The sequence below is a fragment of the Balaenoptera ricei genome, chromosome 14 (genome assembly GCF_028023285.1).
Source record: "Balaenoptera ricei isolate mBalRic1 chromosome 14, mBalRic1.hap2, whole genome shotgun sequence".
In the NCBI taxonomy this organism is placed as follows: domain Eukaryota; kingdom Metazoa; phylum Chordata; class Mammalia; order Artiodactyla; family Balaenopteridae; genus Balaenoptera; species Balaenoptera ricei.
The window spans coordinates 94,071,418-94,088,196 of record NC_082652.1 but is presented as its reverse complement, the minus strand read 5'-3'; the positions used below and the strand labels follow the sequence as shown (position 1 = coordinate 94,088,196).

General features: G+C 52.5%; 1 protein-coding gene across 2 annotated transcripts; it reads right to left on the bottom strand.

The window, feature by feature from the left end:
• Nucleotides 1–1,811: 1,811 nt before the first annotated feature.
• Nucleotides 1,812–15,925, bottom strand: RBFA (ribosome binding factor A). Of its 2 annotated transcripts, none has more exons than XM_059894044.1 (7): nt 15,553–15,925; nt 12,813–12,854; nt 11,571–11,751; nt 10,889–11,001; nt 8,038–8,122; nt 3,749–3,819; nt 1,812–2,701 (listed from the first exon to the last, which is right to left on the bottom strand). In XM_059894044.1, exons 1-7 carry the CDS (start codon nt 15,867–15,869, stop codon nt 2,323–2,325), a joined length of 1,188 nt encoding a protein of 395 aa, XP_059750027.1. In that variant the 5' UTR covers nt 15,870–15,925; the 3' UTR covers nt 1,812–2,322. The 2 variants fall into 2 exon arrangements, with proteins under 2 accessions (XP_059750027.1, XP_059750028.1); XM_059894045.1 differs by having other exon boundaries at nt 11,571–11,747; nt 12,812–12,854; nt 15,553–15,923.
• Nucleotides 15,926–16,779: the final 854 nt, after the last annotated feature.

Sequence of the window (16,779 nt, the reverse complement as noted above, 5' to 3'; positions counted from 1 at the left end):
AGTTTAAGTTGCTAATAAGCTCCACCTGCAGGTCACTGGTTTACTACGAAAGGATGTAACCCAGGAAGAGCCAGACGGAAGAGGTGCACAGGGCGGGGTACTGGGAAGGGCAAGGAGCTCCCCCATCTGAGCGGCCACTCCCCAGCTCCACGTGTCCAGCAGCCTGGGAGCTCCTTCCACGTGCTTCGAGGAAGCAAAGTTCTACGCCCTTTGAATGAAACGAAAGGTGGACTGGGTGCGTCCTGTACTCAGTTTTGTCTCTTTTCACACCAAACGTGCAGCGTGCCTGCAGCTATTAGACGGCATCTGCACTTGGGGTGAGGCGCCTGAGGCGGACGCAGAGCTGTCAGGGATCAGCCGTCCCGGCGTCGCCATTCCAGGGCCCGTGTGGGACATCCAGGGTCACGTTCCAGGCTCCTTCCTTCTACACCGTCTGTCTGATTCCTGGCCCCTCTTGCACCCTTACAAACCATTGTAACTCCTTCCTGTAAGGGTATGGAGCAAAACCAAAAAATCCTGGTCTGAGCAAAAAACCCTTGTTCCTGCCGTTTAACTTCATAGAGAACTTAGGCTGGGGCACAGGCGGGAAGAAGGGCAAGCGGCATCGTGCACCAGCCTCTCCTACGGTCCCGGCTTCTTGCACACACAGGGCTGGGGCACTGATCGCCTTTTGCTGACTGGCGCCTGCCACCATGCTTGCCCCTCGCGATTTGGGATCTGGGCACTTTCTGCAGTGGAGACCCAGACGCAGTCAGTGGAGAAGACTGCTCAGTGCTGTCGGGTATTAACCACGGTTTTTATTTTCTGTAATGTTTCGACATCTTGGGGGCCTTGTGTGCTGGGAAGAGACCCCTTCCCAAGCTGGCTAACTCCTAGGGGTGGCAGGGGACACCTATGAGCACGCCACTCATACGCAAACCTACCAAGCCGGAGTCCTCCCAGCTCTGACCCTCCCAGGCCAGGGTCTCCTCTGCCCCAGGTCACCCCAGGGCCAGGGAGTGGACAACTGGAGGCCACCCCTAGAGCCCAGAGCCTGCTGAAATGACTCAAGCTATCCAACCCCAGGCCTGCCCAGACCTGCTCACCCTACCTCGCCCATTCCTTCTTCCAGGAGCCACGAGACGGGTTCCGCCACGCTTCCTCCTCACCCTCGGCCTGCTGACAGACCCTGGTGCTTCTCGTGGGCCCCGTGCAGCGTGGTGCACCCCTCCTCTCGGGAGCTGTGCGTCCAGAACTCTTCTTTCAAGGCAGCAGTTTCCAAGTCTGTCATCTTATCACACCTGATCAGGACACATCCCGTGTACATTTTAACACGGGTCAATCCTCCCTCTGGACACTTCTTCTCTGGTCAGAAGAGGCTATGTAAGCACCCCACCCTCCTGATGGAAACAGCCCACACGCAGGCTACGTGCACCCTTCCAGGGCAGGACCACACAAGCACCACTCACGCAGCAACGTGCCTGGTGCATCCACAGGGGCGTCCCGTGATGCTGTCCCTTCAGTGGGGGCCACTGTCCCAGCAAAGACAGAGCTTCTTGGTGCCATATCCCTGCTGGGGCACCGCACCTGGTCCCAGATGCCGACAGGGAAGTGGCATTTGGGGCTTGCCACTGTTGCAGAGGCAAGGCAATGCTTTCCTTCCCGAAACAGTTTACAAGAAGGGAAATTACACTCCCTGAAAAGCCATGTTACAGGTTTCCTTGCTTTAGCTTAATAGTGTACCTTTCTCCAATCATCTGAACTTTATCATTTTCAGTGTTTCAAGGTTGATGTTAGTTGGGAAATGGAGATGCCCCAAGCCCAGGACAATGTTTCTGTGTCAGAATTAAATGATTTATTTATTTCCTAACGAGGCTCATCTAACACGTGCTTTTTCTAGGAGACACATCACGGCCTCTTGCACGTAGGCACCATGAGTGAAATCTCTGTCAGAAGGCACTAACGTGGCGCTAACCCGATCAGAGAGGGCGGCTGTTCACAGCCCGAGATGAACAAAGCAGACGGAGCAGTGCCTCGTGTGACCACAAGGCCACGTGTGCATCCCACTGGTCTTGGCGTGTCCAAGAATGACCACGAAAGTGCCACAAGCGTGGATCTGGGGGCCGTGGAGAAACTCTAGCGAGCTAGCAAACATGCAAGCCTGGAACCCCAAATACGGAGGGCGGACCGTACGCCACGGACCTCGGAGATTTCACAGCCTCGCCCTCCTCTCACTGCAGCACAGCAACAGGTCGGAAGGGCTCAGGGATGACACCCGCACAGCTCAGCGTGCACCTGCACAAGGGCGTCCCGGGGGCACCAGCAGCGCGGGTCTCCGTGTGCTCACGGGCGCGGGTCAGGATCCGCGATCCTTTCTCTCTGCCTCTGGTTCCCGCTCTGCCCCTGGAGCCCCCATGCGTACCCCGGGCCGTGCTCCTCGGGAAGGGCCCCGTCGTCCAGGGGCTCGTCACTCCCCGTCTCCCACAGGCAGCCCTTGGGAGAGAGGTCGTCGTCCACGCGGGGCTTGGCCTTCCTCTTCCTCATCAGCTCAGTCGTGTGCTCCAGCCACGCTGGGCCCACGCTCCCACGCCCTTTCTCTCTCCTCCTCTTGTACTCCAGGATCTGCTTGTTGAGAGCCTCGTGGTCGATCCCACACAGACTCGAGGGTGCGGCAGGGCCCAGGGTATCACACGGCGATGCAGTGTCCAGGGCCTCGGGGTCGCTGGAGGGGAGAAGAAATTCACACCATGCACAATACTTCCTACAGCCATTTGCTTATGCACTGTCCTAACACCTCTCTAAGGGAAATGGTGGAAACTGGACAGAAGTGGGGTTTGGTCTGGCGTTCTCCAGTCCAGAACCCCTCGGCCAGCATTCCTGGAGCCCGTGCGTGGCTCAGGCCAGCATACTTCTGGTGCAGCCATTGTATACTGACATTAAATGCGTTTTCATTTTTTCCCCACTTAAACATGGCTAGTGCACTAGGCTAGTTAAACAGAATTATTGGGGGGGCGGGGCGGGGGAGGGGTCTTTAGATCTGTCGCTCAGGTTACTTGACGGAGCAAAAGAGAAGAGTGTATCCTGAGAGCAAAAGCAGAGCAATCCTTTCAAAGCCCAAATGTGGCCACATCACGCCTCTAACCCAACTCTCTGATCTGGAGGGGCTCCCGACCTGCCTCTGCGCACGCCCACTCACTGCTGGTCCGGAACCCGGGGACTCCCTGCCGCCCGGAGCCTCTGCTCTAGCTCAGGGGCCCGAGGGCGGCAGGCGGGCTGGGGGCCCCCACCCCGAGGCCCTGCCGGCGCCCCTGTGATGCTGGCCCAGTCGGCCTATGGCACACAGGCCAGACACGCGGTGCAGCTGCTCCCTCACCCGGAGCGGCGCCCCCCCGAATCCTCAGGCCACCTCCTCAGAGGCCCGCCCTGAGGCCTACTGCTCCCCGATGCTCCCTCAGTGCGAGCACAGGACCTGCCAGGCAGCAGTGCGCCCAGGGGGTGGAGAGCCGCTGCTGCCAGCACTGAGGCCAGGCCCCGGCACGTCTGTGTGGGCCCCCAAGGCCCTCCTGACAGCCTCGCCCAGCTGCTGGGTAGTTCACCGCTGCACGCCGACACCGGGCTGGGCCCCAGGGCAAGACCCGAGGGCACAGAGCAGGGCCCGCCGCCCCTCGACACCTGGCTGGGGACAGGCAGGAGGTGCAGCTGCTGTGGGCACCAGCGAGGCCACCCCTGGGCGTCTGCGCGGATCCAAACATATGCCCCCACGTATCACCTGGAATCGTCTTGCACAAAGTCTTCTTCATCCGGGGGTCCAAAATCAGCAACGGCCAGTAACCGATCGACCTGAAAAGGAACAGACAGAGGGTGACTCTCGAGCCACGCCACTGCCTGCGCCGGAGCCGGGCGCCAGCTGAGTGCGCGCACCCGCTGCCCAGCGCCAGCTCGGCCACAGGCCTCAAGCCCGCCCGACATCGTCCCTTCCGGGGACGCTGCCCACGCCCGCTACCTTCATCACACCTTCTCTGATGGTGAACTCAGGCTTTTTAAAAACTACACTTAAAACTTGCAAATGTTAGTCAAATCTACAAAGAAACCAGTTAACTATTAGTTGAATTACTAACGCTTACTGGTTCCTAACGGAGTTTTATAAAACGCTTCAGTTTTGCCACAGGATCGGCGGGGGAGCCCCCCAGTGTGGTAACGTGAGTGTCCGAAGTCCAGCGTGTGGCTCCGGTCCTGCCGGGGCTGAGGGTCCTACGCTGGGGACAAACCCTGCTCCTCGGCAGGGCCCGCCGAGGGCCTCTCCACCTTCACGCGTCTGTTCTGACTGCCGCCAGGTCGTCCTACTGGGGCCGTGCACTGAGACCCGACCTCCTGCTTCAATGCAAGCCCAGGCGAGCCTGGTCCACGACCGGGCCCTGTCATACGCAGGAACTAAAGCATCACCACCAACCGGTGACACACCCATCAAACCACAAAGGCGAAAAGAAGCAGAACTGGAGACAAATCAGTCCACAGAAAATACCAGGAACAGGACTGACGATGCTACAGAACAAGGACAAACTGGCCTCCTCCGAAGTTAAAAGTGGGAGAAAATATTCACAATGAAGATTTCTGCCAACCGACTTGTACCAGATATACAATGAACCTACACAACTCAATAATAAGCAAACCTTATTAAAAATGGGCAAGAGACTTTAACTGATCCACAAAAGGAGGAAGGACCAGCAGGCACGTGAAAAGATGCACAATATAATTAGTCATCAAGAAAGTGCAAGTTTAGGGGGCTTCCCTGGTGGCACAGTGGTTAAGAATCCGCCTTCCAACGCAGGGGACGCGGGTTCCATCCCTGGTCGGGGAACTAAGATCCCACATGCCGCGGGGCATTAAACCCTCACACTGCAACTAGAGAGAAGCCCGCCACGAAGAGTCGGCATGCTGCAACAGAGACCCAGCGCAGCCAAAATTAAAAAAAAGAAAAAGAAAATGCAAGTGTAAACCATCAGGATGGCAACCCCAGGGGCTGGCGAGGATGTGAGGCTCAGCAACCCTGACACTACGGTGGGCGTGCCGACGGCACGGCCGTGGTTAAAGCGGCCTGGCAGTTTTCTGAAAGTTAAACATACACTTGCTACTCCTAGGAACTGACCTAAATGAAACAAAACACACATCCACAAAAGTCTGTACACAAATGTTCACAGTGCTTCACTCTTTATAGCCAAGGACTGGGAAAAAAGACAAATGTCTATCAAAAAGGGAATGGGTAAGTGAACTGCAGTACAGTTGTACACTGGATGCTGCTTGCCAATAAAAAAGGAACTACTTACACATGAAACAACACGGATGGATCTCAAAAACACTGCGCTGAGCAAAGCCAGATGCAAAAGACAACATCCCGATTCTAGTCACGTGAAATTACAGAAATCTCACCAGGCAAAAGTAACCTATAGTGACTGAAATCAGACGGGTGGTAGGGGAGAGCTGACCGGGGTGAGCAGGGCCGGCGATGACACAAAGGTATGCGTTTGTCAAAGGAGGCACATCTCAACATAAATTAAGCCTCGGTAAAGCTTATTTTATTAACAAAGAACCAAATCCAAACACAACCTCAAATTCTAACACGTTAACACAGGCCACCGGGCTAACTTCTCGTGTGGAAGGGGAGCTCTGGGCTCAGATGGTGCGGGCCAGACCCTGTGCAGTGGGCGCCGGCTGCCCGACACCTGCTCTCGGAAGCCTGACGGTCAGCGCGGAGACGAGTGTGCGTGTACCACAATACTGGTGTCAGAGTTTATGTATTTCCCTTAAAAATTCAGATAAAAAAAGTTTTTCCCTCTATAGTTACAATAAAAATCAACATTTTAAAAACCTCTTGACTGAAGTGTAACATCTATGGGAAAGGTACACAAATCATTAAGTGTAGCTCAGTGACATTCCACAAACTGAACCCACCTGTGGACACCCCCGCGACACTCAGAAGACGAACCCCAGAAGCTTCCTTCAGGCCCCTCCTGCTCACTCCCCTCCCCATGACAGCCTTTACTTTTACTTCCATCACCAAAGGTTAGTCAGGCTTTTCCTGCACGTTTTATGAACAGAAGCACTCAGAGCGTGGCCTTTCCTTGGCTCCACGTCTGGTGGGAGGTGGGTCAGGTGACCGTTCCAGAGCACGTCCGTCCATTCTGCTAACTGCACTCGCGAGAAACCCTGTGCCAACCTTCCCGGCCGTGTCCGTGGGTACTGCGGGGGGAGGGGGGCCTCGAGGGTCACAGACTCAGCTTCCGCGGGGACGGCGTCTCCACCGGGGCGCTGTGCGCCGCCCTCCCGCCAGGCCTCCCCCCTCGGCGCTCGCACCCTCACCCCTGTAAGGAAAGCCCTCACGGAGGGGTGTGCGCTGGAAGCTGCTTTTCATTCTTGCTCTCCTGACGAGCACCTCTGCGTGTGTTTATTGGCAGTACCATCAATATTGCTGAATTACTCAGGGTTCAGTTTAGACAGAGCTTATTACTAGTCCTCTTTCAAACGTCCAGACCGGTGACCTGAAGACTATCCTGAGAATGCAAAGTAAGCTGCTGAATCTGGTAACATGTTAGCAGTTGCAGCTACCTGTGATTTTTGGTGCAACCAATATAAGACAGAAATAAACTGACTGATAGAAGACTCAAAGTTTCGTCCAGGACTCCCAATTTCAAATTTCTGTCTCTAGCCAAGTGCTTTATCAACGGCTGACTTTAAATCTATTAAAAACATACACAGTGTTTGAAAAACACTGCCCTGACTTACGCCAGGGAAAGCAATGACCATGCCCTCAAATGATCACCTACCCAAATCAGAAACCCCTCTGGTCCAGCCTTCACTCCTCACTACAGTGAGAGAGACACTGCGGGACTCTGAGGCGCCTGCCGAGGCCTGGCCGTCCCTTGGCCCCCAGGTCAACAGCTGAGCTCGGGGCACGTGCAGGACCCACCATCACCGCGCGGCACGTGTCCGACCCGTGGCCACTTCCCCGGAGCACACGGGGCAGGACGGACGCTAGAGGTGTCCAATGCAAACGCCCATCAGCACAGCCTCTGGAATAAGGGAACGCCTAAGCGCACATGCACCTCCCTCCCTCCAGTGACTTTTTCTGGAAAGGAACCCACACAGCCAGGTAGGACCTTGCAGCTCTGAATTCTTCCTCCACAGAGAGAGGGACGAGTCAGCAGAGGGCTCATCCTCTGAGACAGGCGGGTCCTCCCACCAGCCCCACCCCACGTGCCCGGGACTCCTGCTGAGTATCTGCACAGCACACCCATGACTTGAGCTGTAAGCGGCACTGCAACTTCACTCCTGTTCCCCTTTCTAGCTAGGAAATCACACATCTATCAAGGTTATGACCCACATAATGTTTTCAGTATCGCTTATATCATGAACAACAAAAGACAACAATGTACACCTAGATTTTTTTTCCCCCTCTGTGGATCTAAATACTACCTGGTCCTACAGTGAGTAACAGGCACCTAATCATAATCCCGTAAATGCTACTGTTTTCTTCGGTAAACTTTTTAAAGGTATAACATACCTTAATAACCACAAAGTAACCACCACCCAGAGTAAAACGTATGTATGTTTTAGCAGGTTTTTAACCTTTATAATTAACCTATACCTAAAACAAGGAAAATAATTATGAAACAATTACAGTTACAGGACAGGACATGTGTCAGCCTTAACAGTGTAAAGCAACTATAGACAGACTGAAATCTAGGGAAGTGAGAGAAGGAGGTAAGCACAGGAGGGCAGCTCTGACTGCTTCAAGTTTGTAAACTGAGAGAGGGAGAGAGGGATCTGCTTTACTAGTTAGGGCTATACCGACAAGCATTAAAACATTAAAGCCATACAAAGTGGTTACCTCTGGGGAACAGGGCTGAGAACAAGGGCACAGGTGCCTTACTTTTCATCTGTACCCTTCTAGTACCTTTTAAAAACTGTATACGTTATCTTCTGAATATTTAAAAATTAAATTTAAAATCTTACCTATATAAAAGTTTACATCCTAAAAAGGTAATTATGTAAAAGCCTTACCTCCACTACAGCTGCATTTTTTTTGTCCTGAACAAACACTATTGGCGGCATGTTCCTCAGGGTCTGCTGGGACATCAAAAGGTGCCTGGAGAAAGAGATTTGTGCAGTCACAGGTGACACTTGGTGGAGGGGTGACAGTGCAAGAAACAGAAAATGTCATCTCACAAAGAGGTGAGGTATGATTTTTTTTAAAATTAATTAATTAATACATTTATTATTTGGCTGCGTTGGGTCTTCATTGCTACGCACGGGCTTTCTCTAGTTGCGGCGAATGGGGCCTACTCTTCGTTGCGGTGTGCAGGCTTCTCACTGCGGTGGCTTCTCTTGTTGCGGAGCACGGGCTCTAGGTGCACGGGCTTCAGCACTTGTGGCACACAGGCTCAGTAGTTGTGGCTCGCGGGCTCTAGAGGGCAGGTTCAGTAGTTGTGGCGCACGGGCTTAGTTGCTCCACGGCATGTGGGATCTTCCCGGACCAGGGCTCGAACCCGTGTCCCCTGAATTGGCAGGCAGATTCTCAACCACTGGGCCACCAGGGAAGCCCCGAGGCATGAGTTTTGCTTATCACATTCTTCAAAGATGAAAAGTCTTCCTTAGCCAACTGCCACATTTCAACAGGGATACAAAATGCATGATCACGATTGTTTTTAATTCTCTAAGTGCAACTTCTGAGATCCTTATAAATAGTCTGACGTGAACCTGGGACGTTCCTGGGCATCACTGTGGCCAGGGCTCTGTGGTTTGGGCACCAACAACCTGCCAGTGCTTCGTCCCTCCATCCGACCGACACTCATAGGCAACAGCGCCGCAGAAGTGTGGTTGCTGGCCTGTGCTTCCCGGACGTCAGACACAGAAACGATCTTCGTATTACCCAGTCATGCAATACATGCAGATCCAGGGGTGACAAGTATCCAGTGAAAACACTGCTGTGACACACAGCACATCTGCTCAGTGACGCAGTTATGGGAAAACCTTTACACTAAAACTTGGTGATCAAAAGAGTTGGGAAAAGGGACATTCTGTTCAACTGAATTTTCTGTTACCTAAAAACTAATCAGAAAACAGCAGGAACTCCAGTCCTGAGGGCTGCTCGGCCAGGTCTCTGCATCTTTAAGACTGAGGAGAAAACTGAGTAGCTTCTTTACTCTCACCCAGCTCAGCGGTTCTCAAAATCCTTGGTCTCAGGACCCCCTTTATACTCTTAAAAATTACTGAGGAGGCCAAAGACCTTTTGTTTATGTGGGTTACATCTACCAATACATACCAAACTAGAAATGAAAGCTGAAAAGTGTAAAAATATGTATTTATTAACTCATTTAAAATAACTACTATATTTTAAAAGAAGTTAATGAGAAGAGTGGCATTGCTTATGTAGTTGCAAATTCCTTTAATACCTAGCATAATGGAACAGCTGGATTCTCATCTCTGTATCTGTATTCAATCTGTTCTGTTATCTTGTTTAAAATAGAAGAAAATCTGGCCTCACACAGATCTGTAACTGAAAAGGAAAGAGTATACGAACAGCCTTTCAGAAAAGTGTAGATCTTCTTTGATGCTACACAAAAACTCAACAAATAGCAGTTTATTAAAGATTGCAATGTGGAATCTGAAACCAGATCAATGAACAGCATTCTCTGTACATTAAAATCCATTGGCCCTCTTGCCCTTTGAATTGATCTCTCCCCATGTGTGATTTTGTAACCCCATGCCTTGGTCTTTTAGAAAAGACTCGTTCACCAAGTCACACAGATTTTCAGAATGATGATGTATTTTACAATACGTCACCTCCAATCTCATCAAAAGGGTCTTACGTACCATGAAGCTATCAAACTCAAAGTGGTGGATACAAGTTTTCTAAAATTCTGATTTTCACTGAAAGCTTACATTTTACCACTGGCAACAAATATGGTCAGTTGTGCCCCTGAAGTGACAGGTTCACTTTGCTCACTTTGGAGAAAATGTCTGTCCTATACCCACATCTGAATAACCATAATTGGTTCACTTGTTCTTTCAAGTGAAGTGTCTATTTTGGGTCACAATCAGCAACTGCAGTGTTTTTCCGAGACAACCATCAGAGCTTCTTGCACACTTCCCACCACAGATACTAAAAAGACGTGCCAAAGGGTTGAGACACGCATCACGGATATCCTTAAATAAAGCTGGCAGGGCACGACCACAAGCACGTGCCGACGCTGCGATGACCACCGGGACATCGGGGCCAGCCGTTTTACCCCCATGGCTTCAGTACAAAACGTCAACACGGTGAGAACGGAAAACCACACCTCATGGTGAACAAGCTCTCACTTCATCAACCTCCCCCTACAAAGGAGCTCAGGGGTCCCTGGGGACCCGGGATCCCACTTCGAGAATTGCTGACCTAGATTGTGGCCTATATGAAGGTGTAAGTTCCTCTCTGAAATTCAAGAAAATGCTTCCCCAATGTTCCTTAGAAGCAAAAACAGTGACCAAAACCAGCGGGAAGGCAGGGCCGAGGAGAGGAAACAGTGACCAAAGCCAGCGGGAAGGCAGGGCCGAGGAGAGGAAACAGTGACCAGAGCCAGCGGGAAGGCAGGGCCGAGGAGAGGAAACAGTGACCAGAGCCAGCGGGAAGGCAGGGCCGAGGAGGGGAAACAGTGACCAGAGCCAGCGGGAAGGCAGGGCCGAGGAGAGGAAACAGTGACCAGAGCCAGCGGGAAGGCAGGGCCGAGGAGAGGAAACAGTGACCAGAGCCAGCGGGAAGGCAGGGCCGAGGAGGGGAAACAGTGACCAAAGCCAGCGGGAAGGCAGGGCCGAGGAGAGGAAACAGTGACCAGAGCCGGCGGGAAGGCAGGGCCGGGCCGAGGAGAGGCCTCACCTCATGGGCGCAGCGCTCCTCCGCAGCACGGCCTCCACGCTTGCGTTCCGAGCCTCAGAGACGGTCGTCCTCCAGAACACGCGGCAGGCGGAGAAGTCTGCAGTCAGAGAGACCTGAGCCCAGCCCCAGTTACTCTCAGCTCACCGGGGCCCTGGGAGGCAGAGGGCGTCAGGGGAGCAGCACTAACTCTCGGGCAGTCCTGGCTTCAGGCACCGGCCGTCAGGGCCGGTGCCCCAAGCGCAGCGCTGGGCAAGGCGGAAGCTGCACCTGCCCTGAGCTGACCCCAGCCTCAGCCCCACGCACAGAAGTGCCTCAGCTCTGCTACCGCTCCTCGTCCTTTCCCTTGGGCTGGACGCGCTCCGCTCTGAGGGCACAGACGGCAGGAGCCACCTCCCGGGTCTTTACACCAAGATAAAGGCAGCTCATCCACCACTCATCTGACCCCCAGACCTTCAGACGCCCCATTTCATCACTTACTGGGCTCTGAGCACCCTCGGTGCTGTCTGGGCAAAGATCCCCCCCGCCACCCGTGCACAGCGAGACACCTGCTTTCGCACCCCACAAGCACCTTCCTCTCCTTAATACCCAGACGGCCACACTGAGCATCCCTTCCGCCTTCTCTAACTGTCAGGCGACGGCAGAGGCGCGAGGCCCGCAGTCCCTCGTTGGCCCCGAGGCCTACCCTGGAGAGCGCCACGTGCAAGTCGCAGAGCTCCTGGCTCACTTGCGGGGTGCACAGCAACTCAGTCAGCGCTTTGTAGAGGAGGCCATTCAGGGCCCTCAGGCGCACGTGGTCTTCCCTCCTGGCTCTCTTGGAGGTGCTCTTGGTCAGGGATGCCCACTGGGACGGCTTGTGAGTCTCCGTTAAGAAGAAAGGCAGACACACAGGCAACGTTACAACTGTACATAAACTTGTACTAACTGACGATAAAGGTCATTCTCGGCCATCTTAGTTTTCATGAAGATACAGTTTATTTTACAGACCAGGGCCCTTCTAGATTTTACCTACCACCCCTTAAAGATCAAGAGTACTGCCAAGCATATATTTTTTTCCAAAAAAAATTTTATTGAAATATAATCCACATAGCATAAAATTCTCCCTCTTAAAAAGTACAATTCGGTGGTTTCTAGTATATAGTGTATTTTTTCTATCGAGCACCATTCATTACATAAACTCTCACAGTACAGGTATATTTCAGAGATACTGCAGGTTCATTCCAGACCATCGCAATAAAGCAAATATCACAATAAAGTGAGTCATACGAATTTTTTGGTTTCTCAGTGCATATAAAAGTTATGTTTACACTATACTGTAGTCTATTAAGTGTGCAATAGCAATATGTCTAAAAACAATATACATACCTTAATTAAAAATATTGCTAAAAAAATGCTAACATCACCTGCTAATGCAGGGTTGCCATAAAGCTTCTATTTGTAAAAAACACGGTATCTGGGAAATGCAATAAAACAAGGTATGCCTGTGTATCTACACATATCTGTGTTATACACACACACACACACACACACACACACACACACACAATGAATGGACATTACCATATTAGAATTTGATAACAGATACGACATCCCGTAAATTTTGTTTTCTTTCTTCTCTGGCCGCACGATGCGGCACGTGGGATCTTAGTTCCCCAACCAGGGATCGAACCCACGCCCCCTGCAGCCTAAGTGCGGGGCCTTAACCACTGGACCGCCAGGACGTCCCCTAGTGTAATTTTTTTTTAAAGGTAAAAATTCCGTGGTTCCAGTGTATCTGGTCCCACCTCCACAGACGCCGTCCCCTCCAGTATCCACAGACGCCGTCCCCTCCAGTACTGAAACGGAAGGGCTGGAGAGCTGCCGACCTTTGGAGCCTCACACCCACCGAGATTCTCAAGTGGCTCGTCGCTACTACTCTATACTTACCAAGTGAGAGCCCAAGGAAGGACCTTCATACCAAAACTTCTTCCTATGGGGAGAAGATAAGAACTATGCTGGATACTGACAGCAATCAAATAAGAAACAGTTACAAAAGCTAACACCATAACCGTTTCTAAGGGGCTAGCCCTGGACATAGAAATTAGGTTACTAGGGGCCTAAAAGATTTAGATACCCAACGGAGAGCAGCACGGGTTGTGGGGAGAGACAGACGACAGTTTCAGTTCAAGCTCGTAACTTTTACCTAAAGTCTACCTCTAGTCCCAAAGGTAGAGAACGAGGACCTTAAACACACACCTTCCAAACTGCACATGAGCACTGTCCTCTACTGAATAAAGCTCTTTCCCGGGGGAGGCTTAACAACTGATACCGCCACACATCCACTGGGACTGAACAGCTAAGTAAACAGAAGGCAGATGGGGGGGATCCAGGCTCCTCGCTGCTGCGGACAAGCAAGGGAAGGAAGTGAGAATGATCCGTGTGCTAGTGGATTAGGGCTGGACATCAGTACAAACTCCAGTTTCACTTATTACAGCTACAGGTGGTGACACGCAGAAACGTTTCTAGATAAACATAGACACAGGGATTAACCTAAACACATATTTTTTTTTGCTTTGTCAGCTGGAAGGGTCTAAAAGACAGACACCCCAGTAGCAGCGAACATACTAAGCTCTCAGATCATGGTTTCTGATGCCTGTTTCCAATAAAGGAACCAGAGCTCCTTGGAGAAATGGCTGATTCTAGGGCCGAGGCATCCTGTGGTGCCAGAAAGTAAGGAAGTGCTAAAAAAAAAAAAAAAAGTTTTCTAATTTAAAAACTACTTCAAAACCCCGTTACAACGGGGTGTGTCAAAGGGATATAGGAACCACCTGAAAGAGCTCCCAATGGTCAAAGCTGGAACAACTTGAGCAAAATTAAGTAGTACTGGATTATAACCCGTGAGTCCATCCTGATGAGTTAATAAATGGAGAAAAAGAGACACATCTCCCCTGCAAAATTTCGAATAATTCATGAATTTCGAATAATTCCCCACTCCTAAGGTGTGAGCTGCGTACGGTGACTTCCCCCCAAAGAAGACAGTATGAAACTGGGGGGCTGGGCAGTAACTTTACAGTGGATAAACCTGACAGACACAAATGACCTCAGTCGGTCATCAAGACCAACATCAACAGTGGTACACCATGCTGAGAGCATGCATGTGTTCATAGGATGTGATGAAAATGGCACTTTACATCTGTGGTCTTCCTCCCCTAAACCAAACCCTAGTATACTCAAGAGAAAAACATCACACCAATCCCAACAAAAGGGCATCCTACAAAATATCTAACCAGTACTCTTCAAGCTGTCGAGGTCATCAAAACAGGGACAGTTTGAGAAACTGCCACAGTCAAGAGGAGCCTAAAAAGATGACGACTAAATGTAATGCGGTCCGTGGATGGGATACAGGAACAGAAAAAAGACGTTAGGGAAAAACTAAGGAAACGTGAATAAAGCATGGCCTTTAGTTAATAATAACGTATCAATGCTGGTTCATCAATTGTAACAAATGTGCCACACTAATATAAGAAGTTAATAGAAGGAAAACTGAGTGTGCTTATATGGGAACTCTACTCATCTTCGCCAATTTTTCTGTAAACCTTAAACTTTTAAAAAAGTGTATTAAAACAAAAACATACATATATACATACCTACAATTGAATTAAAATGATATGAAATCAACCTGTTTTATTATACTTATCTCTCATCATAAAAAACCTATCCTGACAAGCTTTCTTTATTCCTCACATTAACCCCACAGAGAAATCACTAACATGGAAAGGAAATTCTTCCTTTTCTCTATGTGATGCCAACTACTCTCCCGAAAAACTTCTTCTAGTAACAAGAATCACCATCCTTCAGTACCTGTGGGGAACTGGTCCCAAGACCCCAAAGATACCAACATTGGAGGATGCTCAACGCGCTGTATCTGCATGTAACCTCCGCACATCCCCCCGGATGCATTAAATCATCTCTAGGTTACTTAATGCTACGTCAATAGTTTCCAGCAAGGCAAGTTCAGGTTTTGTGTTTTAGAACTTTCTGGAATTTCTTCGGAACATTTTCAATCCAAGGTTGGTTGAATCCGAGGATTGGAACCTCGGACCCAGGATGGACTGTAAATGTATACATCACTTTGCTTCATAAATTCATGATGCACTGCTAGCTTTTAGAAGACTTAAAACTTTACCATCACAGATGTGCAAAAGAACAGAAAAAAGGCTGGGTGGGAAAAACGTTAACTGTGAGAGGTGCGCTCCCTGTTGAGCTTTCAACAACCATTAACCTAACAGGCAGAGGCTGCGCTTACTGACCCGGCTGGGAGCTCGGGCGCCAGGCCAACGCGCCGGCGGTGGACCCCCCCTGCAGACCCCCCGCCCCCGCCCGCGGAGCTTCCCGCCCCGCCGACCGCCCCGCCCGCCGAGCCCCCCGCCCCGCGGACCCCCCGCCCCGCGGACCCCCCGCCCGCGAAGCCCCCAGTCCCGCGGAGGCCCCCTCCCGAGGACTCCCCCGCCCCGCCGAGCCCCAGGCCCCGCCGAGCCCCCCGCCCGCCGAGCCCCAAGCCCCGCCGAGTCCCCGCCCCGCCGAGCCCCCCGCCCCGCCGACCCCCCGCCCCGCCGAGCCCCCGCCCGCGGAGCCCCCATCCCGGGCCACCATCCCCGGCGCCCCCGCCCCCACGCGGGGAACAGTACTTGGTTTTCGAAGCAAATTTCTTGAGTAGGTTCTTGCCGCAGGAGACCGGCGAGCTGTGCAGGCCTCGAGCGCCGCCCAGAAAGAGCCCCACCTGGAGCCCCCCGGCCCTGCCGAGAGCCGCCCACATGTCCGCCGAGCGACGGCCGACCGGGTGACGCGAGGCGGGGTGACGTTGGCGGTGAGACGTGGGGCGGGGAAACGTGGGGCGGGAAGACGTGCAAGCGGAACGACGTGAGGCGGCTCGGAGCGACGTGGGGCGAGGCGACTTGCGAAGTCGCCGGGAGACTCTGGGTGGGACGAGAGGACGAGGCGGCATCTAGAGGACAGGTAGCGGGACGTGAAGCGGCGGGGCGGAGCGACGTGCCGCTAGGGCCGGGGACAGGCGGGACGACGCGTGAGGGAGGGGTGGCTAGACATGGCGTGGGTGGGGTAGTAGGCGGGGCCGGGTGACGTGAAGGACGGGGAATGGTGGCACGCCTGTGGGCGGGGGCCAGACGACACGTGGTGGGGCGCGGAGCCTGATGACGTAACTGAGGAGCGGGGACGGGACGTGATGACGTTTGTGCGGGGGCAGGGCCAGCTGGCGCGTGGGCGGGGCGACTGGGCCACGCCCCCCGCCGTTCTCCCACGGCGAGCTGGGTTCAGCCACAGGCCGCCGAGTGCAAGGTAGGGTGGGACTCGGTGGTGGGGAAGCGCACAAACCCCCCGGATGCGGAGATTGCGGAGCGAGGAGTACACTTCACGCAAATGCACGAAGCTAACAGAGGAGGGTGCAGTTCAACTCCCTTGCCACAGAATATCAGATGAAGAGCAGGGAGGTAAGAGGTGTTCACTGGGTGGGCGTCCCGGAGCAGAGCCCCTTCTGCCTGCACCACTAGGAAGGACTAGAGTTTCTTCCTCTTTCCGCTGCCAGTTCGTTTGCTCACTTCCTGTAATACCTCCTCACCAGTCTACGTGGAGAAAGACACAGCTTCCAAACTACTCCAGAGAGGAGGCATAGTCACCTCAGACCCCTCTTCCCGGTCATCCCTGATAATCCCATACTGGGCGCACTCTCCCTCCTTGTTTCCCCCGCGCTCATCATTGGCTCCCAGCCCCACGGGCACTGCTTGGTCTTCTCCCCCACTAGTAAGTAAACCGCTTGACAGTGGGGACTTTCTTTCCTTAGCACTTAGAACAGGACTTGGCACATAGAAGGTGCTCAATAATCCTTTTTTTTTTTTTTG